The sequence below is a fragment of the Balaenoptera musculus genome, chromosome 7 (assembly GCF_009873245.2).
Source record: "Balaenoptera musculus isolate JJ_BM4_2016_0621 chromosome 7, mBalMus1.pri.v3, whole genome shotgun sequence".
NCBI lineage: Eukaryota > Metazoa > Chordata > Mammalia > Artiodactyla > Balaenopteridae > Balaenoptera > Balaenoptera musculus.
In genome coordinates, this window is record NC_045791.1 from 11,750,895 (window position 1) to 11,776,534 (window position 25,640).

At 54.2% G+C, this 25,640-nt stretch overlaps 1 protein-coding gene and 1 long non-coding RNA gene across 5 annotated transcripts in view; both read left to right on the top strand.

Annotated features, from left to right (window-relative positions):
* TFCP2L1 (transcription factor CP2 like 1) overlaps positions 1-14,424 on the top strand; it is a 60,438-nt gene extending 46,014 nt beyond the window's left edge. For 2 of the 4 annotated variants that reach the window (XM_036858988.1, XM_036858990.1), the window contains 7 exons: positions 634-682; positions 764-857; positions 3,038-3,128; positions 3,920-4,023; positions 6,757-6,899; positions 11,180-11,231; positions 12,474-14,424. In XM_036858988.1, coding sequence (XP_036714883.1) covers positions 634-682; positions 764-857; positions 3,038-3,128; positions 3,920-4,023; positions 6,757-6,899; positions 11,180-11,231; positions 12,474-12,529 — 589 coding nt within the window. In that variant the 3' untranslated portion in view covers positions 12,530-14,424. The remainder of the gene's footprint in view (positions 1-633; positions 683-763; positions 858-3,037; positions 3,129-3,919; positions 4,024-6,756; positions 6,900-11,179; positions 11,232-12,473) is intronic. The other 2 variants (XM_036858989.1, XM_036858991.1) reach the window with 1 other exon arrangement.
* A 3,526-nt stretch (positions 14,425-17,950) lies between these two features.
* LOC118898147 lies at positions 17,951-19,948 on the top strand. Its single transcript, XR_005020626.1, has 2 exons — positions 17,951-18,829; positions 18,906-19,948. It is a non-coding gene; the product is annotated as an uncharacterized LOC118898147 (long non-coding RNA).
* The last annotated feature ends 5,692 nt before the right edge of the window (positions 19,949-25,640 follow it).

The window sequence follows — 25,640 nt, forward strand, 5'->3', positions numbered from 1 at the left end:
TTTTAACATTTTTAAGCGGCTAGGTCAGTAATATTAAGTCCGTTCAAGTTGTACCATTGCCACTGTCCATCTGGAAGGGTCGTCTCTCAATGTGTCTTTCTCTTGACTTAAAAACCCAGGCATTCAGGTCTCTGCCTCCCTTTGGGGAAAAACGTGAGAATGGTTTTCTCGTGGCAGATGCCAAACTGTGGGTGCTTGTTCGCTGCAGAATAATTCCCCGAGGGACTCCTCTGCCCTCTCCTGGGTGTGGCTGGCCCTTCGCTGTCCCAGCACTGAGTCCCTGTGAGGCGTGTGTCCCGGTCTGCTTGGTCAACCTGCCCTTCCCTCGGGCTGGGGCTCGGGGTGGGGACCACAGCATCTGGCCAAAACGAGCCCCGGAGCCTTAGCTGAGGGACGAGGGTGTGTAGTTAATCAGAACCCCCATCCACACCAGAGGCTTTGTTAGGGCTTTCCAGGGACGGAGCAGGTCTGTATTTTTCTCGAGGACCCATTTCATTTCCATGAGTCCCAGAGCAGAGGGAAGTGAAGGGCGGGCCGGCGGGGAGCATCCTCAGCCGGGAAGGAGCTTCCTTGCCGCCCACCATCCCAGGAAGGAGCTTCCTGGCCGCTCACCACCTCTCTTCTTCCTTTCAGCAACAGCTCCCCAACCCACCCGGTGGAGGCCCTGCCCGTGGGCAGCGACGTAAGTGTCTGCGGCTGGGCGCTGGGTGCCTGTCCCATGCAGACCGAGCACCCCCTCAAGGCCTGTCCTCTCTGCCCGCAGCACCTGCTCCCCTCGGCCTCCATGCAGGACGCCCAGCAGTGGCTCCACCGCAACAGGTTCTCCCAGTTTTGCCGGCTCTTCGCCAGCTTCTCGGGTGAGCATCTCTGAATGGTGCTCAGAACCCGCGAGGACCTCGGAACGCTCAGCATGTGCCCTTGGCTCCCCAGGGGCCGCGGTCTGTCCTGGGGACCCAGAGGCGTGTGGTCACTTGTGTGTGTTGGCCCTGGGCCGAGGGCTCGTGGGCGGTTCCTGCCCCTGAGGTGTCCAGCCGAGTGTGGCTTTGCGGGAGGACCGTCTGGGAGCCTTTTCAAGATGCCCCTCACCCGCGGTGTGGGCTCTGCTTCGCCCAGAAGAGCCCCTTAGCCAACAGGCCAGTGCACACTCAGCAAGCCTCCCAGCCTTTTCCTCGCAAACTCTGCTCGTCGTGCTGTCTCCAGAGCCGTGACCCGGGAGATGGTGGTACAGCCACAGGCGAGAAGGGAAAGCTGGCTCTTCTTTCTCTAAAGGTTTTTCAAGCCCTTGCTGGTGGTCCCATCAGACAGCAGCCCTGAGCCGGGGGCACTGGGGGACAGGGTTAGGACCTTGAACCTTGCTCCCCGGCAGTCGGTCCAGAGTGACAGGGAGTCAAGTGTTGGCCGAAACCAGAAGACTGGTCCTCAAGGACATCTGTGGCAGTGGAAGGGAACCAGCACCCCATCCGTGGTCTCTGAGCTCAGCTTTTCTTTTTCTTTTTTTTTTTTTGGCTGCGCCGCGCGCCTTGCGGGATCTTAGTTCCCCAACCAGGGATTGAACCCAGGGCCCCCGCAATGAGAGTGCCGAGTCCTAACCCTGGACGGCCAGGGAAGTCCCTGAGCTCAGCTTTTCTGAGCGTGTTCTTTGTGCTGGGGGTAGACAGTACCAGGGCAGTCGGGCAGGGACCCCGTCCTCGGGCAGCTCTGAGTCGGCGCGGAGGTGTAAACCGCCCATCTCAACACGCCGTGTCCCTTCTGGGATGCGCAGGCTTGGTGGAGGGACCTGGGCCAGCCTGGGCGGTAGGAGGGTGGAGGGGAGCCTCCCCCTTAAGCAGGGGCTGGTGTCGGCCGTGCCGAGGAGGCGTCCTCGAGCAAAGCCTGGAAAGGCAAGGGCACGAGCCAGGTGGGTGTGGGAGTTTGAGCTTTCCAAGCAGAGGGCAGGCGCAAGGTGGGGCCTGCCAGGTGTGGCTGCGGAGCAGAGGGCCCCGGTGATGGGGCTGAGTGGGCCGCGCGGCAGGTGAGGTCAGAGAGGCGCCCAGGGGCCCTCTTGGAGAGCGCAAGAAGTTTGGCTTTTATTCCCCACGGAAGGGGAGCCAGTGTACCTGCAGTGTTGTACCTAAGACTGTATCGTAACTGTGGCAGGAAACGGGGGCGGAGGTTGTGGCGCTAGACCACGTGGCTGTTGTGACGTTTTCCGCAGAAGGCTGATGGCATCCTTGTGCCTTGCGGAGCCCCCCTGGGCACAAGGCTCTAGGGGGCTCCTCGGGCTTCGAGGAAGGCACGCGTCCTCATCCACGTACCAGGATGCTCACAGACAGTTACTCATGATCGCCTCACACTGGGAGCACCCCCCCAGCCCATCGGCAGGAGGGCGTACAGGAATTGTGCTTGATTCGTGCGGTGAATACTACCTAAAAGTGGGCATGAATGATCCACAGCTCCACGCAGCACGGATGAGCCCTTAAACGGAACTTGGAGGGAGAGCCAGACCTAGAAAAGCGCATACTGTTCAGTTCCATTCACACAGGTGCTAAAAGCCAAGCGAAACTCCTCTGCATGTGAGAAGTGGGGAGAGCAGTTCCCCAGAGGTGAGGGTGGGGGAGGTGGGTGGCCTGTGGGATGGTGGGAATGTCCTGCCTCTTGACCTGGGCGCTGGGTGCACGGGTGCCCAGGTGCATTCAGAACAGCAGGGGAGCTGTGAGCTTTCGTCTCCAGACACGTGCACACATAATCATACTGATAAGATATATCACTGACAGTGATGCCAACAAAAGGTCCAGAGGGAGGGCCAGGCAGCCACAGGCGGTGAGGGCTCTTGACTTCTGCAAATGCCCGTCGATTCTGCTGACTTTGTGAAGCCAGTTGTTGAGCTTCTGACATCTCTGGGGCTGTGGTCTCCTGACGTTGTTTAGCTCTTGCTGTTTCTCCCTGTGGGACGCCTGTACCCCCTGAGGGTGACGCTGGCTCGACCCTCCCCCGGGGTCTGCAGGTGCAGCCCTTCCCCCGCACCCCAGGTCACAGGCGGCCCCATCTACCTGCCCAGGTGCTGACCTGCTAAAGATGTCCCGCGATGATCTGGTCCAGATCTGCGGCCCTGCAGATGGGATCCGGCTCTTTAACGCCATCAAAGGCAGGTGGGTGTCGGTGCCCGCTGGGGGCACAGGGTGTGGCTGGGAGGCGCCAGGAGTGGGGTGGCAGCCCCCGCGGGGAAGTGAGATGCCGTGGCTCGCAGCCCACTCTGCCTGGAAGCCCTCTCCTTCCCTCCCTCCCTCTTCTCTGACGGGGGCCTTGGCCTCTGAGTCTCAGCCCCTTGGCTGCTTCCTCTGGTTCTCAGATGCTTGCACGGTCCTGGGCTTCGAGCTGCCTCCTGTTGCTCCTGCTGGGGGGGCAGGCGTGGACCGTGTGGTCTAAATAGGCACAACGTGGACAGCGCAGTTTTCACTGCGGGTGTGAATCCCACATCTGCCTCTTAGGAACTTGGCAACTGGGCCAAACCCTTAACCCCCGTGAGCCTCAGTTTCCTCATCTGTAGAAGGGGAGGGTGGTCCTGCCTCCATCGTAGGTGTGTGAGGATGAAATGAGCTCAGAAGGAGCCGGAGAGAGCGCTTGCTCTGACTATCTCCCTGGAAAACCTCCTATGTTGAGACTGGTGCCCCGGGCGGAGCCCGCTCTGGGCAGGTTGCAGGACCTGGAGGGGATCGTCCATCTCCCGTCCCCAGCAAGCCTGTGCGAAGCTGTTAAGGTCCTTCCAGACCGGGTTCTGTCCCCGACAGCTCCTCGATGAAAGGCACTCTGTACCCCTGTAGCCTTCTTTCTTTCCCCCTATGTCCCTCCTACTGCTCTTTCCACCCTGTGTTCTGGAACTTTCTGGAACAACAGAGCTTGGTTCCTCATACCTGCTGTTTATTTCCTTTCCTCCTGCCAGGAACGTGAGGCCGAAGATGACCATTTACGTCTGCCAGGAGCTGGAGCAGAGCCGCGTGCCCCTGCAGCAGAAGCGGGACGGCGGCGGGGACCCCAATCTGTGTGGTGAGTTGTGGGGTGCGCCCCCCACCCCGGGCCGGATAGAGGGCGGCAGAGTAACGGGAAGAGACACAAGAAGGGGAGGCAGCACGAGTCCACGGCCGAGGACGCCTGTCCTGATCCGCCTTGCACGCAGGAGGAGTTCTTGTTCTACTTCATCCTGGGGGCAAAATGTTCAGGGTGGACATCATCTCCCAGAACGGCTGGTCCAGGTTACTGATGCTCCACCTGGGGAAACAGGGCTGGAGAGGAGATGTGTCCCCTTAATGCCACTCAGCTACTCATGGTGGAACTGGAAGTCGGGCTTTCTGGCTCCCAGGCTGGTGACGAGTGACAGCTGGATTCCCAGGAGCGTGTCCTCCTGTGTGTTCCCCCAGCTGGACGAGACTTTCCCATTTGCTTCGGTCGCTGCACAGGGGGTCTCGGAGCGCCTCTGGGGTACATGGCTCTTTGGGGTTGGCGGTTTTCAGCGTCTTGCTTCTGAGCGTTGTGAGTGCCGAGTCTGATGAGCTGCCCGGCCCCACCCGCGGGGTCTGGACTCTGCATCGTCTGCAGAGAGAGCCCCCTGTACCTCTCTGCGGGCCCCTCCAGATCAGTAAGGATGCCCAAGACCCTGGGCTAAGGGCGTTCCATTTTCTTCCCCTAGCAGGAACTGCTCATGGTTCGCTGTGGGGGAAACTGAGGCACAGCGGCTGCCCCGAGATGCCAGTGCTGTGAGTGGCAGAGCCAGGATGCAAATCTCCGGGCCCTGGCAGCTGGCGTCCGGGCCTCAGGACATTTCTGCGAATGTCCAGGTCCTCCCGCCGCGGTCAGTCTGTGAAGGACAGAGCTCGAGTCTCGTGGTTTCCTGCACACGTGGCGAGGGCAGGCGCCCAGCCCACACCCCCAGCCTCAGAGGTGTGGAGAGCGCCGAGGCCTGGCTTCTAGCGGTGGCAGCGCTGGGATTTGAACCTAGGCTGGCCCGCTCGAGGGTCTCTCGTTTCCCCACGCGGCCCCCGATGAGAGGAGCTCTGAGCAGTGGGTGACTGACCGTCCGCTGGCTCTGAGTGGTGCTGGTCCCCGCCACGTGCCTCCAGGGACAGGATAGGCCAGAGACGAAAGGTTACAGCCAGAGGGCCGCACTGCAATCCTTCTGGCTCTTTGCTGCCAGCAGTCCAAGAGTAAAATAAGAAAAAGTAGAACTGGCTCTGAAAAGTTGGGGGGGAAAAGTTCAATGAGAATTCTGTTATCAAAAGGAATCTTACGACAGAGGCCTGGGATTCTTCCCCGGCGTTAGTTTGGGAAGGAAGGTTACACAGCGACCGCATTCTCTGAACAGGGTCTGGGTGCGGGTCATCCTATTTGAAATCCCGGGAAGGCGAGTCTCGTGTGTGGCTGGAACCCCATGGCCTCTGCCACCCCTTCAGAGGGAGCCACCGTGTGTGCGTGCGTGCGTGTGTGCGTGTGCGTGCGTGCGCACGTGCTTTTAGCATACCAGGCCGCCGATCAGATTTGTTGAACCAAGGGTTCCTTCCTTAGTTGAGCAAGGAGTTTCAGCACCTCTTGTTTCATCCAGCTGTGTTTTACTTTTTTTTTTTTTTTTAAGATTGATTGATTGATGATTGATTGATTGATTGCTATGTTGGGTCTTCATTTCTGTGCGAGGGCTTTCTCTAGTTGCGGCAAGTGGGGGCCACTCTTCATCGCGGTGCGCGGACCTCTCACTATCGCGGCCTCTCTTGTTGCGGAGCGCAGGCTCAGTAGTTGTGGCTCACGGGCCCAGTTGCTCCACGGCATGTGGGATCCTCCCAGACCAGGGCTCGAACCCGTGTCCCCCGCATTAGCAGGCAGATTCTCAACCACTGCGCCACCAGGGAAGCCCCTGTGTTTTACTTTTTAAGGGACTTGAAGTTCCTGGGCATCGCTTCATCTCCCCCCCAGGTCACCCACGGGGTTTGCTCCTCCCCGACTGGTTTGGGTTTTTGCTTCCAGCCTCAGGGTCCCTGTTATCTCAACTGTCTGGTGATACTCCTGGTGCCCCCCACCCCGCCCTTTGGGGTCGCAGTGCTCCAGCTGACTATTGTTTGTACCGTGGAGAAGGGTAAGGACAGACCCTTTCTCTTCTGCCGTCAGGTAGCAATTATCTTACGTCTCACTCTTGGCCACAGGGAGCCGTCCAGTAACCCCTTTAACCAGTGGAAGGGAAGGAATGCAGACATAGGATTTTCTCCTCCACAGCAGGCCACACCTCAGAATCACCGGAAGCTTCTAAGAAATGCAGATATCGGCAATTCCCCAGCAGTCCAGGGCTTAGGAGTCGGGGGCTTTCACTGCCATGGCCCCGGGTTCAATCCCCGGTCAGGGAACTAAGATCCCGCAAGCTGTGGGGCGCGGCCCAAAAAAAAAAATTTTTTTTTAAATGCAGATTTCGGCCAGCTGTTCCCCCTCCAGCCTCCACCCCTAGATGGGCGTCCTTGGTCCAGGGTGGATCCAGGGATTCTCCATTTTACACAAGTCCCCCAAGAGAGAATGAAACAGGAATACAGAACGGAGCCTGGCATCTTGTCAACTGGCGCTGGGCCGAGAGGGGGCCTTGTGGCTTCCAGATGCGTCCCCAGTACAGCCAGATGCCGCGAGTCCGTCTGGGTGTGGACATTCTTACAAGCACGTTACTGGTTTGGGGGGTCTGGGGAGAGGGTAGGCGGGCTCCTTTGAAGGCAGCCACTTGTCCTATAGAAGGCCCTGTCCCCCGCCCTGCAGTGTACCACGCCATCTTCCTGGAGGAGCTGACCACCTTGGAGCTGATCGAGAAGATCGCCAACCTGTACAGCATCTCCCCGCAGCACATCCATCGGGTGTACCGGCAGGGCCCCACCGGCATCCACGTGGTGGTCAGCAACGAGGTGAGCGCTGCCACCCCGCCGCCCCGAGGAGCTGGGCCCAGGGCTACGGGCGGGAGCCGCAGACCCACACCCGAAATGCGCCCTGCGGGGCTTGGGGGTGACTTTAGCCTGAAGATGGCAAACCGGGTTCATCTGCCTACGGCCTGCTCTCAGCTGCTGGGGCTGCCCGGGGAGCCGGGAGAGAGGGGTCTGAGGCCACGACCACGGGCTCTGAATAGCTGTCGCCTCTCCATCTGGAATCCCGCCCTTGGCCAGGTGCCCTGCTCGCACGCCTGCCTTGGGGCGCTTACAGTCAGGGCTGTGAGGAGTCAGACGCAGGTGCTCACCCAGGGCAGCGGCGGGGGGTGGGAGGGGGCAGGCCTGGGAGAGGTGACACGGGCTGGGTTGGTGATGGAGAGGCCAGGGCTCTCGAGGAACAGAGGCGTCCTCTGCTGAATGGTGAAGGTGCCGCAGCCTTCCAGGGTCTGTCTCTGGCCACACAGGCCTCTGCAGGGCATAAGCGGCCCCTGACAGAGGACACAGGTACAGAACACGGCCCCCTGGCGACTGTGCCCTCGAGTGATCAGATCCCACTGCTGGCTCCGGAGAGAGTTATCAAACGGGCTTGATGACATGTTTCAGGCGTTCCTGCCTGTTGTAGAACAAAAGCTTTTAAGCTTGTCTTATCCTGGACCCCTTCTCTTAATAATAGTAATAATAATGAGTGCCAGCATTCCATCAGCGCTTACTGTGTCCCGGCGGCTGTTCTAAGTGACTCATTTAATCCTGGCAGCCTCCCTGTGAGGCAGGTGCTGTCATGAGCCCATTTAACAGATAGGAAACAGGCACAGAGAGGCTGCGTAATGGCCCCAGGGTGCACAGCTCGTAAGAGGTTGGGCTGTGGTGGGAAGGCTGGTGGCCCAGCAGCAGAGCCTGAGCGTCAAGCCCACAGACTCTCCAACCACCCCTGAAATGAGGCGTTTACACAGAACTGTGCTGATAGGAGCAGAGGTGGAACCCTGAGCCCCCAGGCCAGCCCCCAGCAGACCCTCCACCCACCCTGGGAACTCTGCAAGCCTCAGCAGAGGATGATGGAGGGAACGGTACAGGAAGGGGGGCTGGGAAAGCAGGGAAGTTGTGGGCTTCGGAGTTGGACCCATGTCCCCACCTGGACTGGCTCCTCGAAGCCGGGTGACCTTGGGCAAATCTACTTAACGACTTTGAGCCTCAGTTTCTGTGTCTGCAAAATGGGGATAATTCTATCCATCAAGCAGGCTGTAGTAAGGATAAAATAGAAAACAGTGTCAGGTACCAGTAGATGCTAAATTAGCCAGGCACTTGTTTTGGGAAACAAGTGATGGAGAGATCCTTAAATTTGACAGCGTATAAGATGTAAGGCTTTTAATGGTCTGTATATTTCATAAATCGTCATCATTAGGAGCAATCCTGTTGTCACTTGTCATCATAATTGCCCGAGCCCCCTACATGGGAGTCCTCCGTTTCATGGGAGTTTCATCCTGGGGGTGGGCAAGGTGGTGTTTTCCTTCCTTTTAAAAAAAATATTTATTTATTTATTTATTTTATTTTTTGGCTGCGCCGTGTGTTAGTTGTGGCACTCGGGATCACTGAGGCGTGCGGGATCTTTCCTTGCGGCACGCGGGCTTCTCTAGTTGTGGCATGCGGGTTTTCTCTCTCTAGTTGTGGCGTGCGGGGTTAATTGCCCTGCGGCATGTGGGATCTTAGTTCCCTGACCAGGGATCGAACCTGCGTCCCTTGCATTGGAAGGCGGATTCCTTACCACTGGACCACCAGGGAAGTCCCTTCCATCCTTTTTAATTAAAAAGTAATTCACAATTCGTATAAGTCAGGCAATATAAGCAGAAGGCAAGTGTGAAAGGCCCTTATCTTCCCCACTCTCTTTTCCTAGCGGAGTTAGAGTAGGTTTGATGTGATTCTGCCAGATAATTTTTTGTGCGTGTGTCCATTGCATGCCTGAGTGTGTGTAGGCGTGGGTTTTTAAAAACACACAACCAGGATCCATTTGAACAAAGGGCCATTGATCTGCAACTTGCAATTGTTGTCACCAGTTCAGAATTCCTTCCACATCATTACAATCGAGTCTAAGGTGGCTGTTTTTTGGCCCCCATTTCACAGATAAAGCACATGAAGCCCAGAGTTGCTGGCCTGAGCAAGTCCTGTAGAATAGCCAGGAAGCGTAAAACGCCCTGAGCATCAGGCAGTAGTGGCGACATGGAAAACTCGTCAGTTTGCATCTCACAAATGCGTTTCTGCCATGAAGACAAAAGCCAAGAATGCTCAGAACCCTTGCAATTTCACAGGTCCCTGAAGGGGTTCCTTCCCCCAGCTTGCCCTGTGCCCCCCCCACCCCCCACCCAGAGCAGGCAGTTAAGCCAGTGAAGCAGAGAACAGAACTCAACGCCACCTCGGCTAAGTAGATGATTCTTATTCCCCTGAAGTCTCCTTGCCTCTTAACCCCGAATCAGTTGGAAACCTTTGGTTCTTAATTGCCCGGAGCGCTGGAGGTGGCCTGGCCAGCCGTGCAGCCGGCCCCTGGGGTGCAAGGGCACTTCATTAAACAAGGCAGTTACTGATTAAGCCCGTGTGGGCCCTGCTTCAGGTTTGGCATGCCCCAGCAGTGGGGTTGCCAAGAGTCCCCGAGGGAGCAGGCCGGCAGCATAGCGTAAATGTACTTCATGCATCATTAGGGCCTGGGGGAGGGGCAGGGGTGGACAGGTGGATGGATTTGCAGGATTTGGGGCAGTCATCCAGAGGGGGGCAGTAAAATGTGGGTTGTACTTTTCATTTGGAAAGGAGTTTTGCTGTCCCATTGGCTAGTATGTGTGTTGTGGGTATGTTTAGGTAGATGTGTACATTTTTCATATTGTTTAAAGGTGTATTGTGAAATACAGCATACATATTTAGAATAGAGGAAGCTCATTTGTAGCGTTTAAAGAATAACTAAAGCACTCGGTACCTGCACTCGGGTTAGTGCGGTGTTTGTCAGAAGCCCCTTTGTGGGCTAATTTCATATTCCCTTCCAGTGCCGGTTTGAATTTTATATTGATCATTCCCTGGTTCTTCCTCAATACATTCTTTAATTTCGCCTGTTTTGAAACTTCATAGAAGTGGGATAGGAGTGCCTTCTTCAGGGACTTACGGTTTGTGATTCATGCATGTTGAGGGGCACCGGAGGTCACCGGCCCTGTCGAGCAGCTGGGTGTGATTAGGTCCTAGTTTGTTCCTGCTGCTTCTACTGTTGGGTGACGTGAGGGCTGTTTTCTAGTTTTTGCTCATGGAGACAGCGCTACTCTCAGCATCCTTAGGTGTGTTTTGTGTGTGTACGTGCAGGAGCTTACCTAGGGCACCTGCCTGCAGGAGAGATGTGTGTGGTCATCTGTGCTGCGTCCTGTGAACAGTTGTAGAAAGCAGCCATTTGGATGGACGCCCCCCCAGAAGAGGATGCCCATTCCCATTGCTCTGCATCCTGGTTCTATATATAACAGCCTCCTTTTACAGACAGCGCCTGGAGACAGGAAGTTGCCTTATCTAAGGTCACCGGGCTGTTAATCAAAACGAGAGCTCCAGAGAGGGGGCTGGTGAGTAATCGTAAGGTTCCTGCTGCATTTGTAGACGCAGGGAGTGGACTTCTGTTTATAGTTGGTCCTCAAAGGACTCTGATATGCAGAGCCTACTAACCACCGAGCGTTTCTTTAAAGCATTTTTTTCTTAATTGAAAGATGGTTGATTTACAATGTCGTGTTAGTTTCAGGTGTACAGCAAAGTGATTCAGTATATGTGTATATACGTATATGTATTCTTTTTTTAGATTCGTTTCCCTCATAGGTTGTTACAAGATATTGAATATAGTTCCCTGTGTAAAGCACTTTAGTTTTTTTATCTGGTGCTGTTTTACACACACCCGCTCCTGTAACGTGTCCTTCCTTATAGGGATTGGAAAACCCAGTCACTAGGAAAAAGCAAAACGAAAGCAAATCGGGAACAATTTAAGTCTTGTATTAAACGTTTACATCTTAATTCCCTTCCAGGCTTCTTTCCATCCTTTACACTCAGTTTCTTGTTACTCGAAACTGTAATTGCTTTGTCCATCTACTCTGTATCACGTTCTCTCCATGAGAGCTAAGCGTGAGTGTCTTTCTGCTCTTGCGTAAACGCGGCGCCTGTCATTTCTGATGCTGCAGGCAGCTGGCCTCCGTGTCACTGAGGCTTTTCAGTCTCTGAACTCGTTGTTGAAGGGACATGGTCTCTCTTTTGCCTTTCAGATGGTGCAGAATTTCCAAGACGAATCCTGTTTCATCCTCAGTACCTTAAAAGGTAAAGCCCCCTCCTCCCCGCCTTTTCTTGTTTAATTAAAGGGTGTTGGCTGCGCTCCCCCCGGGTTAACGGAGTAGCGGGGAGAGCAGGCTGGAGAGTGGGGCCTGCATGGGGTGGGCCCTCGAGAGAGTGTCACCTGGGAACATCCTCTGGGAGAAAGAAACACACGCTTCCCGGGAAGCCTAGCCTCGGAAACGTGAGAAGTGGTGCGGTTGGCGCCAAGGTCACTTCGAAAGGGAAATCCTGGCCAGACAGTATGTGCTTCATGAACCCAGTGCCAATGAGAAGTACTGTAAGTCCTCTACGTATGAACCTTCAAGTTGCGAACTTTCAAAGACGCGAGCGTGTGTCCACGTGTCCAGTCACGTAAGTTAGTTCACGTGTCTGGCGTACATTGTCACGTGTGTGCATCCTCTACAAGTGGTTGCGCTTTTGTGTACTGTACAGCACCGTATAGAGTACAGTAGTACAGTATCTTTATTTTGAGCCCAGGATGTCCGGAAGCAAGCGTAGAAACAGTAGAAAGCGTAGAAGTAGCTGATTGTGTTAGTTGGGTACCTAGGCTAACTTTGTTGGATGGACGAACAAATTGGACTTAACGAACGCGCTCTCGGAATGGAACTCGTTCGTGTGTAGGGGACTTACAGTAAGACGCATTTGAATGTTTCTAAAGTGTGGGTCTCTGGGAAGAGTGGGCATGGAATACAGCAGCTGAGTCTGCAGGCCGTGTGGATCGGGGACCCGGGGCTGGGTGGGACCAGGGGGACACGGAAGGCCCACCTGAGGAAGGGGTCTGAGAAGGAACTCACAAGCCAGGAAAAGTGGGAGACCAGCTGTGACCCCCGTAGGGCTGGGGCAGGTGAGTTTGTGGTGTTAGGTGGGAATGAAAGCCCCCTGACCGGGCCATAGACCCTGGACCCTGACCCTGGACCCTCCCCCCTATTCTCTGGATCTAGCCACCGCCTGCCTTCAGAGGCCTGGGGCCCACCACGCCCAAAGCCTCCTCAGACATGGGCCCTTCAGTCCTTGGGCCTCAGGCTGTGCTGGAAAAAGTCCGCTGTCAAAAAGAAACTCAACAAGGCAGCCGTGAAGGTGTGCGTTGAGATCTCTGCTTTTGTCAGCTTGCTTTTTTCTGCACAATCTTATTTGGGTGGCCTCTGCCAGTGCCCATGGCAGGGCGTCTGCTGGCACCCTAATCCCACGGCCCCCGGATGCCACAGCGCCCTGCCTTTCTTCCTGTAGAACCCCATGTTTGTCTCTTGCAGCCGAGAGCAATGACGGCTACCACGTCATCCTGAAATGTGGCCTCTGAGCAGGAGAAGAGCAGGCAGCCGCCTCCTACCCTCAGCCCCGCGGACCCCCTTGGATGTAGAAATCGCACCCTCGGAAGCTGCGGCGAACCTGGCCCAGCCCGTGAAAACCACAGACCAACCCCCAGCCGAGACCCTCGGAGGCCATGTCTCTGGCGGGCAGAAAGCCTGCCCCTCCTCCTAGCCCCAGCTTCGGAGCGGTTCCTTGTTCTCCTCCCCAGCCCTGCCGTTCTGAAGAGGCCGACGGTGGGGCGTCTCCTCTGATGCTCCCCTAGTTGGAGGCTAGCTCACCGGGTACCTGGGTGCCACCTGTACTGGTCCCTGCCTTCGCCCTCTTCTCTGGTAACTGGCTCGGCGATGGGGCGCTGACGATGTGGGGGTGCTTTGCGACTGTTCTCCTGTCTTCGTGTCGGCTTCTCATCTCAGGGACCCTGGTGAGCGTCCGTCTTTGCTGTTACTGGGTGGATTGATGGGAGTTGGGTTTCTTCTGTGCCCTCTGCTTCTTTCACGTTTACCTTGATTCTAAGGGTCTGCTGCTGCTCAGAGCCCGGAGGTGGGCTCGCATCTCTTCATTGCCGGGGTAGACACACCACGGGGCCACACAGACCTAGTTCTAAGGCCCTTGGGAGGGACGGGGGGAGGCTAGAAAGACTAATTTTAGGCACATTCTCATGAATATAAAAGGGAAGAGAACCAAAATGATTCCTCTTGAGCTCCTTCGGTATAATTTTATTTCCTAAGCAATCACGGGTAGAGGAGGACTAGGAAATGAGCATTCCATCGTAGGATCACATGACCTTGACTATCCCGACACCAGGCCCTCTTGGATGGACTCAGCAAATCCCATTTAGAGAAGACCTCCAAACTTGCCAAGCTCCCTGGAGACATTGTATCTTCTGGGAGGGCTCCCCTTTAAATGTGTCTCTTTTTTCATTTGTAGAGGGTGTGTTTGGGGCATTTCACCTGCACTGGAATGGTTGGATCACCTTTCTTAGTGGCCTAACTTCGGGGAAATTTGAATATCAGTAACCCGTAGACTCAGGAATTAGTCTTTGTCTCTGTTTCCTGGGACCCACTGATCTGTACTGGCCCCGGGCTTCAACTCTTTGCTCATGTAAGTTCAACTTACAAAGCATGGTGAGCGCTGTGACCAACTGAGTAGGACTTGACAGCTTTTAAAGTGGAGCTTTGGGGGAATATAGAGATGATCAGAATGGGTAGACCTTGTTTTACAGATGGAGAAACCAAAGCCCAGAGGGGCAGAGCCACCTGCCTGATATCGCATAGTGATAGGGTAATGGCATAAATTTGTCATCTAAACCAAGACACTTCTGCAAGTGAAAGGGGCTCTAGCAATAAGTACGTTGGGCCAACAGGTGTGGTGTCCTACGGTGTAAGGACAAGCTTCTGATTCCCTCTCCTTTTTGGGGTTGGGGGGAGGAGGAGCACATAACAGCTTTATTGAGATATGATTCACATACTGTACAATTGACGTGTTTATAGTGTACGGTTCTATGATTTTTTAGTCAATTCACAGAAACACCACATCAATTTTAGAACATTTTCATCATCCCTAAAAGAAACCCTGTACCCTTGGCAAGTACTCTCCTATTTTCCTTACAATTTCTCTAGTCCTAGGCAACCACAAATCTTCTTTCTATATAGGTTGACCTATTCTGGACATTTCACGTATGTGGAATCATACAATATGTGGTCTTTTGTGACTAGCTTTTTTTTCACTTAACGTAGTGTTTTCTAGGGTCATCCATATTGAACATATATCAGTACTGCCGTCCTTTTTATAGGTTAATAATATTTCATTCTATGGCTATACCACATTTGTTTATCCATCCATCATTTGATGGATATTTGAGTTGTTTCTACCTTGGGGCTATTATGAATAATGCTGCTATGAACATATTTGTACACGGTTTGGTGTACACCTATGTTTTCTTTTAGGAATATACATATGAGTGGAATTGCTGGGTCATATAGTAACTCTATGTTTAATAACTTTTTGAGGAACTGCCAGACTGTTTTCCAAAGCAGCTGCGTCATTTTACATTCCCGTCAGCAGTGTACGAGGCTTCCAGTTTCTCTACATACTGATCAACACTTGATACTATCTGTCATTTTGATTATAGCATCCCAGTGGGTGTGACGTGGTGTCTCATCGTGGTTTCGATTTGCATTTCCCTGATGGCTAATGATGTTGAGCATTTCTTCATGTGCTTACTGGCCATTCGTACATCTTCTTTGGAGAAATGTCTGTTCACCTCTTTTGCCTATTTTCAGTTGGCTTATTTGTCTTTTTATTATTATGAGTTTTATGAGTTCTTTGTATATTCTAGATGCAGGTCCTTTGTCAGATATATGAGGTATCAAAATGTTCTCCACTTCTGTGGGTTGCCTTCACTTTCTTATAATGACCTCTGAAGGGCAAAAGTTTTTAATTTTGATGATGTCTAAGGCACCTATTTTTTCTCTTGTTGCTTATACTTTCGGTGTCCTATATAAGAAACTATCGCCTAACCCAGGGTCAAGAAGATTTATGCTTATGTTTTCTTCTAAGAATTTTGATAGTTTTAACTCTCCAATAGTCTTTGATTAATTTTGAGTTAATTTTTATATATGGTGTGAGGTAGGGGTCCAACTTCATTCTTTTGCATGTAGATATCCAGCTGTCACAGCACCAGTTGTTGAAAAGACTATTGGAATCCCCATAGAATTGCCTTCATACCGTTGCTAACGGCTCCTGATTCTTACTGGATCTTTTTTTTTGTGACATGGGGCTGTCATTAGGAAGCTCACCTTTTTTTTTTTTTTTTTTTTTTAAACTCAGCCCACATTTGGCTCCTCCATTTTTATACCTGGCTTTCTATTCTCTTCTTGCTGTCTCCCCCTTTCCCTGTCTCAACAGTACTGGGTCACATCACTCTCTGATGTTCTGCAACCTTTCTGGGTGTGTAGCTCCACACGTCAGTTCTAGGGGATCAAGACCAGTCATTTCCTTTTTTGAGGAGACAGAGTCGCACAGAAGTGGAATAACTTGCTCAAGGTCCCCCAGATCCAGGACTAGACTGTTGATCTTGTGACTGCCAGCCTTTCAAGGTGTCTGCCATTCACTAGACCCCAGAGATGCCACTACCCAGACCCAAGTGATGGCAGGCTAAAATCTTAATTCTAAAAATGTGGTAGGCTACTATTTTTATTTCTTCATTCCAGATGAGGGTCTAATCAGGATCTGGTACCTTAAGTTTGCTGTAGGTAGAGTCTTCTGTTCTCTGGAATGCACACTGCGTCTGCTCTACTTATCTTCTCCTAGTGATTATAGCTCAGTTTTGTAGCTTACAGAGAAGTAGAAAATAATAAATACAAAAAAAGAATACACATAGTCATTTGGTACCAAAATGTTTTCGCCGCCCAAATCAGCAGCTCGTCCCTTCCACAGGGGTCAGCTGAGCTAGCTGTAGGTTTTGGGGTTTTGTTTCTGTTTTGTTCATTTTATTAAAGTACAGAAAAGCTGTAGCCCTTCCCACTCTTGTCCACTGTCTTTCTTGTGAGCTCCGAGTCCAGAGTCTGGGCCTGCTGGACAGGCAGCCCCTCCCAGAACTGTCCCCTCTGCCCCCACGTATTCTAGGCTGTGGCTTCTCGGCAGCAACACGTTTTAAAAGGGATCCGCAGAGGGACAAAAAATAAACCGTGTGCTTGGGCCACTGTCTTGGGTCACCTGAAGCTGAGTGCTTTATTCTCAGGCCATCACATTTCTTTGCTGGGCAGGTGTCTGTTTGCAAGGTTGCGATGAACCTTCTCCTGATTACCGAGTTGCACCTTTATAATAAAGACACGGGCTTTTGAATGAGGGAAGGGCTGATGGGCCTTTGGAAAGAGCAGGATGGGGGAGGGAGGTCGAAATCTTGGTTTGGGGTCCTAAGCGAAGGTCAAATGTTGCCCTGGTGACCTTCTGCCCGAGGGCCTCTTGGGAAGAGCTGTGAGCCTAGAGGGGCCTTTCCTGGGAGCACAGTGGAGCTGCCTGAACAGTGTGTCACCAGTTTCCAAGTCCAGAGTGGCGTCAGGGGCTGGCTGAGTAAGTTAAGGTCTGAAAATCATTAACGAGTTGACGAGAATGGAAAAGCCTCTTTTGCTGCTGTCAGTGGGGCAAAAGAAGGCAGCCCCCAGGCTCTCAGAGAAGATGGAAAAGCAGGTGACCAAGAACCAGGGATCCTGGGTCCCCAGACCCTCACTTGGCTTCTGCCTCTCTGGGTCTCGCCTCCTCTCTGGGAGGCCTCTGGGGTCGTGGCTGACTCAGTCCTCGGTGAGTCTGAGGGGCAACAAGGCTTTCGTCTTTCCCACCATCAGAGTCTCACTGTGGGCAGGTGGCGTGCATGTGTGTATTTCCTGGTGGTACTTGGCACCTCAGACGCTCCCGCTTGGGCTGGGGCACGCACCCGAAGGTTTGCACACATTTCGGCGTGAGGCATGGCATCTTGGCCGTGTCTTTAAGAATCCAGCCTAGCTCACAACCGGGTTGACGTGACTCCATCAGCGCTCTTAAGAGTGGCCGCCAGCTGTCGCCTGCAGCCTGAGGCTGGATTGCATTGGCTGGCTATGTGTCTACATTATAGATGCATGTGTGCGTGCGTGCGTGCATGTGTGTGTGCGTGCGTGCACGTGTGTGTTCATGGATGCGTGTGCATCCCTTTCCCTACCCCTGTACCTGCCATGAGCGCAGCCCTGAGCGTCCTCAGCTTACCTAGATGCGGTGATTAGAGCTGCTCTCTTTAGATCTTATGTAATGCTCCTGGTTCAGACTCTGTTGACGAAGCTGGTTAGGGCACAGTTGCCCTAATCGAGGGGAAATACCCACCCTAAGTCCCGCTCATCCGGGGAGGGGAGCAGTGCTGGCAGCTGACATCTGACCAGGACCCCAAAAGCAAGGCCCGTGGAGTTGGTCTTCCTGGAAGCTGCCTCAGGTACCCTGTGTCCCCTCGGGCTGTGTATCCTGTGTGTGACATCATCAGTCAGGCTGGCCAATAGGAAATGTTTGTACACCCTCTCTGGTCACCTCCCAGCCCTCTCCCCTCTGTCCTGTGGGGGACAGGGCAGTGAGGTGCTGGGCAGCCGCGCCCCCCCCCTCCCCCGGCCTCCTTCCCAGCGGCATCCTGAGAGCTCCTTGCAGCCTCTGCCCAGCTCTCCAGAGCTCCCTGCAAAGGCTTCTCCTGGGCTTTCTCCGTCCTGCTCCCCTGGGGAACGGCTAAGTTCTGAGGGGCGGTCCCCCCCTTGTCATGCAGGGGCCCTTCTAGCGGCAGTGTCCCCAGGAAGTAGCTCTGAGAGGTGGCTTTCCTGTTCTGTGCAGGGCGGCTGGTGGGGTGAGGTGGGGAGGGGCGGGCACTGCTTAGTCTGGGGCTGAGCCGTCCTGACCTCCAGGCTGCCAAACCCTTCATCCTGGGGAGCCCTGAAGGTGGCCTACAGGGAGCTAGCAGGGACCAGGGAAGCCTTTTATCACGGAAGGTTCACAATCCTTTCTCAAAGGCAGAAGAGTAGAATTAACCCTGGTACCCGGCACCCAGCCTCTGCAGTGGTCACCCTACAGCCACTCATCAGGAGCTGAATGCAGCTCCCTGCTGGCTTTCGTGGTCTCTCTGATGACAGTGAACCCTGAACCCAATGAAGTGAAAGGGCATCCTGTAACCCTCCCCTATTCCATTCCCATTAGTATACCTGTATTACCAAAAAATGGACTCAGTGTTCCTATTTTGAATTTCATCATCAAAAACGTTATGGAAACTTGTTTTCTCTTATACTGACATAATATCGACTTGCCTCTTCTTAGCCTTTAAAGCCCAAAATAGGTCCCGTCCAGCCCTTTGCAGAAAAACCTCCCACTGCTGAGTTAGACCTCTGTTACTCTTCCCCCTGGATTATGTTGAAGAAAATCCTAGAAAATAAGGACTTTTAAAAATAGTAAAAAAGTATTTCGTTTGGAGCTTTGAAGCAGGAGAGCCATTGAGCTGAGCAGTCTTTGAACCCCTGCTGCCTGTTGGGCATGCGGCCCCCTCCCCCCGGCCGGCTCTGCCCCAGCCGCTCAGGAACCAGAGCCCTTTGCTCTTGCCCCTTCCCTCCTGCTGTCCGGTTCCTGGAGACCTGCTGGACCCTTGGATCCCCAGGGCAGGGTGCTGGGGGTTGGTGTCCCGAGGGCCAGGTGTGGGGAGGGACCTGTACTGGCCCCGAGCCACGGTGGGTGGCAGCCTCCTGACTTACGTCACTGGGACTTTCCTGTCCTGGGAGGTGCGGCCTGACCTTCACCTCCATTCCTGTCCTGGGAGGTGCGGCCTGACCTTCACCTCCATTCCTGTCCTGGGAGGTGCGGCCTGACCTTCACCTCCATGGTGCCTTGAGGGCCTCGCAGCTCCTCGGGGTCCCGCACATCCCTCCGCACGTGTCTGCTGCTCCTCCTCCGATGAGGGACCCGCTTGTGGCAGCCTCAGCTTGCTGGTGGAGAGGGTTCCCTGGGCCCGATTCCCGGTTCTGCCCCCGGAGAAGCCAGCCCCCAGGCAGCCTCACGGGGTGAATCCCTCGTGCTGAGGTCCAGCCGGGACGGGGCCACCTCCCTGTGGCTTGGCCATCCTTTCTGGGCCCCCCGGCTCCTTCGCTCCCTGTGCAGATGGCCGGAGCCTGCGGCCGGTCCTCTGTTAATACCAACTGCGGATGCTGGCTGGCCTCGCCTGGGTCACACATTGTGCTCTGTGCTTTGCCGTTGTCTCATTTGAGCCTCCCCACGAAGCTCTGGGGCCCCTGAAGCCTGGTTTCCAGGTGAGGAAATCAAGACTGAGAAATCAGACAGGGGCCCAGGGTCCTACGGCTACTGGTGGGTTGAGCCGGGGTCTGGATCCCACATCCAGACATGCAGGCTCTCGCCCCAGACACGCAGGTGGAGCCCTTTCGTCCTTAGCACTCACTTCTGTGCTGACATCATCCCTGGGCTCCACGCCCTGGGTGGGGACAGCAGAGAAGGGCATTGTTTTGTGTGCCTCCCACCAGCCCTCCCCTTGCTGGGCAAAATCTTGCTTACTGTGTTCGCCAGTGTTCCTGTATTGAAAGTGATTTCTTTCTTAAAATGCCACTTCCTCACCTTTCTCCAGATTGGGTGACTCTTCTCTAAAGGTGGTGGGTGTCTTGATTGGGGTGGTGTGGCCCTGGGATGGGTCAGGTGGGTGTGACGGCAGCGGGATGGGTCATGGCGTGGGTGGGGGGAGTGGGCATTGAAGCAGAAGTTGTCACACTGCCACGTTTTGTACCGGAAATAAAGCATATTTTGCACTTGTTACTGTACCATTGTGCAGACGAGAGATCTGTTTGGGGTTCTGTGCTTGGGTCAGAAAGCAAATAAAACTCATTTGTAAGAAACCTCTGTGACTCAGACCTCTGGCCTTTTAATTTTTTTTTCATTTGTATTGATAAAATGCATATAACAGGAAGTTTACCATCTTCAACATTTTCAAGTGTAGGATCCAGCGACATCAAGTACATTCACACTGTTGTGCAACCATCACTACCGTCCATCTCCAGAAACTTTCCGTCTTCCCCAACTGAAACCCTGTCCCGTTAAACAGCAGCTCCTGCTCCCCCGTCCCCCTCCCCCAGCCCTGGCACCCACCCTTCTGCTTTCTGTCTCTATGAATGTGACTCCTCTGGGGACCTCATGTAAGTGGAATCTTGCAGTCTTTGTCCTCTTGTGACTGGCTGATTTCAATCAGCATAATGTCCTCAAGGGTCGTCCACGTTGTACCCTGTGTCAGAATTTTCTTCCTTTTTTTTCCCCGCCGTGCCACGAGGCTTGTGGGATCCCCAACCAGGGATTGAACCCGCGCCCTCAGCAGTGAAAGCGCCGAGTCCTAACTCCTGGACCGCCAGGGAATTCCCAAGAATTTCCTTTTTTAAGGCTGAATAATATTCCGCTGTCTCTACACACCACGTGCTGTGTATGCATCCATCTATCCGTGGACACTTGGGTTGCTTCCACCTCTGGGCTGTTGTGCCTAATGTAGCCGTGACCATGGGTGTGCAAGTATCTGTTGGGGTCTCTGCCTTCACTTCTGGATACACACCCACCTGGAGGTGGAATTGCTGGATCTTATGGTCCATTCCCACCGGTGGTGCACAAGGGCTCGGATTTCTCCACACCCTTACCAACACTCACTTTCTATCTCTTTTTCTTTCTTTCTTTTCTTTTTTGGATAGTACCATCCTCATAGGAGGCCTGGGGTCTTTGAAGCTTGATCAGTGGGTGGGCTGTTTTGAGTCCTGCTGGGGGCACATCTGCAGTGGTCACCACCCCAGACCCTTGTCACCACCTAGCCGAAGGCCAACATGTGACCTTGCACAGCCTAGCACAAGGCTGGGCAGGACCAGGCTCCCAGGGACGGGAGGGAGCCGCTGGGGTGAGGGTTCCGGGGCGGAGGGGGGACAGCTTGATGTTTTCCAAGATCCAAAGGAGAGTGACGCCATGGGGGGCTTGGAGTAAACAGATGGAGATTGGGGATCAGGTCAGATAAAGCTGTGACTCTCTGGGTTTGCCATCTTACCCAGTACACACTCACCTACCTATGAACAAGAGTCTCACAAAACGATACTCGAAAGATTGCATTTCACCTTTTCTTTAGAAATGCGGGTCCTGACCTGCCAAGTTGACTGCCCAGCCCACGGGTGGGCTGTGCCCTGCATTTTGACAAGGCTCACACAGGGTCTCAGCGGGTGGGGAGGGGAGTTCTGGTTTGTTTTCTAAGCACAGTGGGACACAACCATGGAGGTCCTTAAACTAAGAAGGGATGGATGGGATTGGGTTCAAAAACTCAAGAGTTGGGGACTTTCCTGGTGGTGCAGTGGTTAGGAGTCTGCCTGCCAATGCAGGGGACACGGGTTCCCTGGTCTGGGAAGATCCCACATGCTGTGGAGCACCTAAGCCCGTGCGCCACAAGTACTGAGCCTGCGCTCTAGAGCCCGTGAACCACACCTACTGAAGCCCGCGCACCTGGAGCCCGTGCTCCGCAACAAGAGAAGCCACCACAATGAGAAGCCCGTGCACCGCCACGAAGAACTCGGGAGCTCGTCAAGGCCTCAGAGCCATTGGGGACTGGAGCCTGGGGGTTACCGCGCATCACCCTATCTTTCTTTCTGGCTTTGGCTGCGGGCTGTCCAGATGACTGTGTGGCCTCTGCCCCAGCAGGGAACTCAGACGTGAGCAGCAGGGCAGTACAAGCCCGATGGTGTGTCCCCAGCTGTGCTCTTGGCTTACCCCGGGCAGGCGCTCCAGCGGCTGGAACCTAGAACTGCCCCGGCCCAGCAGTAGCTGCTTCTGCTTATCAATCTGCGAGAAAGCCAGCCAGGCCCAGGCAGGCGAACCCCCCCCCCCCGGGCACATCCCAGATGGGCAGGAGCGAGGCCACACCGCAAGATGCTCCATTTCCAGCAGATGTTCCCTTAGCCACGATGTGGGCATGAGGCTTTGGGCATGACTTGCATGTGATGCCCCATTTTCAGGCAGCAGGACGGGGTGCTGTGGTCCTCAAACTGGATAGGATACTATGGTCCTCAAATTGCATTGGAGTCACCTGGAGATCTTGTTCAACTGACTCCTCACGCCCAGGGTTTCTGACTCCGGAGATCTGAGCTACAGCCTAAGATTTTGTATTTCTAAAAATTTCCCAGGTGGAACTTCCCTGGCCGTCCAGTGGGTAAGACTCCATGTTTCCACTGCAGGAAGCGCGGGTTCGATCCCTGGTCGGGGAACTAAGATCCCACATGCCACGCAGTGAGGCCAAAATATAAATAAATAAATAGAAAGTTCCCAGGCAACGCTGCTGGTCCGGGGACCACACTTTGAGAACCCCTGAAGCAGTGGGTAACTGCCTTGGTTCCAAGTCAGCTTTTAGCTTTGTCGCCTGGGCGAGGTGACAACTTTTGTGTGCCTTGCTTTCCTCATCCATGAAAGGGGACTAATGATGCCTGTTTCCTAGGATTGTTCTAGGGATTAAATGGGTTTAAGTTATGTAAAGGGTTTGGAATGGCCCTGGCGGGGAGTGGTAATTTTGTAGCCCCTGCTGAGAACCAGTGTCCTAAGCTTGAGATTCCCCGGGGAAGGGGGAGGGCTCGTAAGGCACAGGGCTGGGTCCCACTCGCTGTCTCCCATTCAGCGAGGCGGAGGTGGCGGGGGACGACTGAGGATTTGCATTTCTCCCCGGTTCCCGGTGGGTGCTGTTTGCTGGTGGGGGGACCACCCTTTGAAAACCACTGCCCTGGAGGACTGCGCCCTCTTGAAGAAGCATCCAAGTCACCCAAGATGCAGACCTGGGTGGGAGCTAAGAGGGGGGTGGTGGCGGAAGGGTGGGCGTGACTGGAGAATGTTAGGTCAGCGGACACAAAGGTCACCAGAACCTGAGGAGTGCGGTCACAGCTCTGGGATCATCCATCCTCACTCTGGGGGAAGCTGATTTGGGTTGCGAAACCGGTTTCTGCCCCCACCCCCGGCGAGGCAGGAGGCCTCCTGGCTGCAGATGTGGAGGCTGCCGGCTCTCCACTCCCCTGTTTACTCTGGACCAGGCGTGGCAGCCACACTGAGCCCTTCTCCTGAGTCCTGGGCTGCAGCAGCTCCCACGTCACTGACTGTGGTTGTCCCCATGGAAGACCAGAGAAAGTCACCAGTTGGGGACGGGGGCACACTCTCTGGGCCTCTGCCCTGTGGGCTGGAGAGTCCACCAGGAGGGTGTAGGAGAGGATGGGCCCTCAGGGGCTGACTCACAGGGACCAAACCCCCAGGAGCCTGAGGGAATCCGCTCCACGCCAGCAAAGCAGAGCCCCTAAAGGAGAGCTGTTCTCCCAGCTGAGCGCAGGAACCAGCAGAAGTGCTTCTCCCTCTGCATCCTGCCCTGGCCAGAGCAGTGCACAGGGCCCAAACTGTCCATGTGTTCTGCGCTCACCTGGTCCGTGAGCTGGGAAGGGCAGGTGCTGGGGTTTCTGTGCTGTAGGCAGAGGCAACAAGGCTTAGCTTGGAGAGGGTTCTTGGCTCCGTCAGGGGGAACCAGCCCCTCAGGGGCAGAGCCAGGACTGGACAGCCCCCAGCCCAAACCCCCAGATGAACACGCTTTCCAGAGAAGGCCATGCCCCATGGCTGCCCAGGGCTCTCTGGGGAAGGGAGCCTGGCGGCTGGGAGCTCAGCTGGGTTGCATATTAACCTGCCTTGATTGGGCGGATCAATATTTAAACTCAATTACAAGGGAAAGGGGTTATCTGGAGAGAGTTTTTCGGGCAGGAGTGGCTATTGGAATATCTGATCATCTGAGAGGCTGACATGGAACGGGGGTGGGGGAGGGGGGAGGGGCTGGACCCCGAACACGTCCAGAGGGGAGGAAGGTGGATGGAGGGACATCCTCCCTCCCTCCCTCCCTCCCTCCCTCCTTCCCATCCCTCTGTGGACCCAGATCTCCTGGTACCCACAAGATACTGAACTTGCCAGCCCCGCTCTTCCTCTGAGCTCCCGGGGGCTCCTGGGCATAGGCTGAACTGTCCGTGTGTCTGTCTGCCTCCCTCACTGGGAAGAGCTCCTAGAGGACAGAGGGTGCTCTGCCTGATCACTGCCACTCTGGGGTCCAGCCCAGGGACTGGCCGGGAGAAGCCTCTCCAGGAACGTTCGTTGAATGACTAAATGAGAGCAATATGGTGGTGGGCGAGTGAAGGAGCGGGAGCTGGAGGCCCCAGGGAACGAGTGCCTGGGTGGGGCAGGGGACCAGCTGGCGTGCCTTGGCAGGACTTCACATGAGTGTATTCGCTCACAGCACAGGGAATGGGGCTATGGTAGTAGGGGATGGGGAACGGGACAGTTTGGATGGGAGAGTAGGGAATTGGGAAAAGGATCAAGCACGGGGCAAAGGAACACTGGGGGTGGGTCGGCGTGGAAAGAGCCCCGAGTCAGGTACCCACCATGGGCCGAGGGTCTTACAGACTTTTGAATGAGCCAGGATACACGACCAGGGAGCGTGTTTTGTTTTTTGTTTTTTAAAAAAACTCTCCTTCTCTGCCTAAAAGCAGAGCTTTCCGAAAGAATTCAGCTGCCAAATCCCCTCCCCGGGGGTTTTATAACCAGGGAAGATTGACTCCTATCACCAGAGAGGAAAAGTCAAGACGTCTTCACTTGGATAAGACATCACCTAACAAACATTGTTACAAAATGATCATCTCTCCTTCTGTTCTCCTAAGGGCCCACTTGTCATTCTGGAAAGCAAATGACTTGTTTTCCCCTTCGTGCCCTTCTCCCCCACCCCTTCCCCTATGAAGATGATATAGAAGTCCCAAATTCTATCTGTCTCCTTGAGTCACATTTTTCTGTGAACTGCTGTGTACACAAGAGGTTAAAGTTCTGTCTTTTCTCTTGCTAATCTGTCTTCTGTTCATTTAATTCTCTGGCCCCCAATCACTGAACATCAGAGGGTAGAGGGAGAGATTTTCCCTCCCTGATATTTTGTGAGCTCGCTCAGTGCTCACGGCACCTTTTGAGGTGGGTGTTAACGTCTCCGTCTTGCCCACAAGGAGGCTGAGGCTCAGAGAGGCTGGGTCATCTACTCAAGGACACACAGCTGGTCCGGAGCAGAGCTAGGCTTCTGACCTGCGTCTGTCGGCTCCAAGGACTGCCAGGGACTCCAGGGCTGTGCCATGTGGCTCTGGGGAGGGGGTGATGGAGCCAGAGGTAGGGAGGAAACGCATGCTGGGTGAGGTGCTGCTCTGAGCCGGGAAGGAGGATCCAGGACGTCTGTGGGATGCCCTTCCTCCCAATTCTTTTTCTTTTTTTAAATTGTAGTTGATTTACAATGTTGTGTTAATTTCTGCTGTACAGCAAAGTGATTCAGTTATACATATATACTCTTTTTCAGATTCTTTTCCATTATGGTTTGTTACAGGATCTTGAGTATAGTTCCCTGTGCTGTACAGTAGGTCCTTGTTGGTTATCTGTTTTATATATAGTCGTGTGTATCTGCTAATCCCAAACTCCCAATTTATCTCTCTCCCCGTTTCCCCTTTGGTAACCATAAGTTTGTTTTCTGTGTCT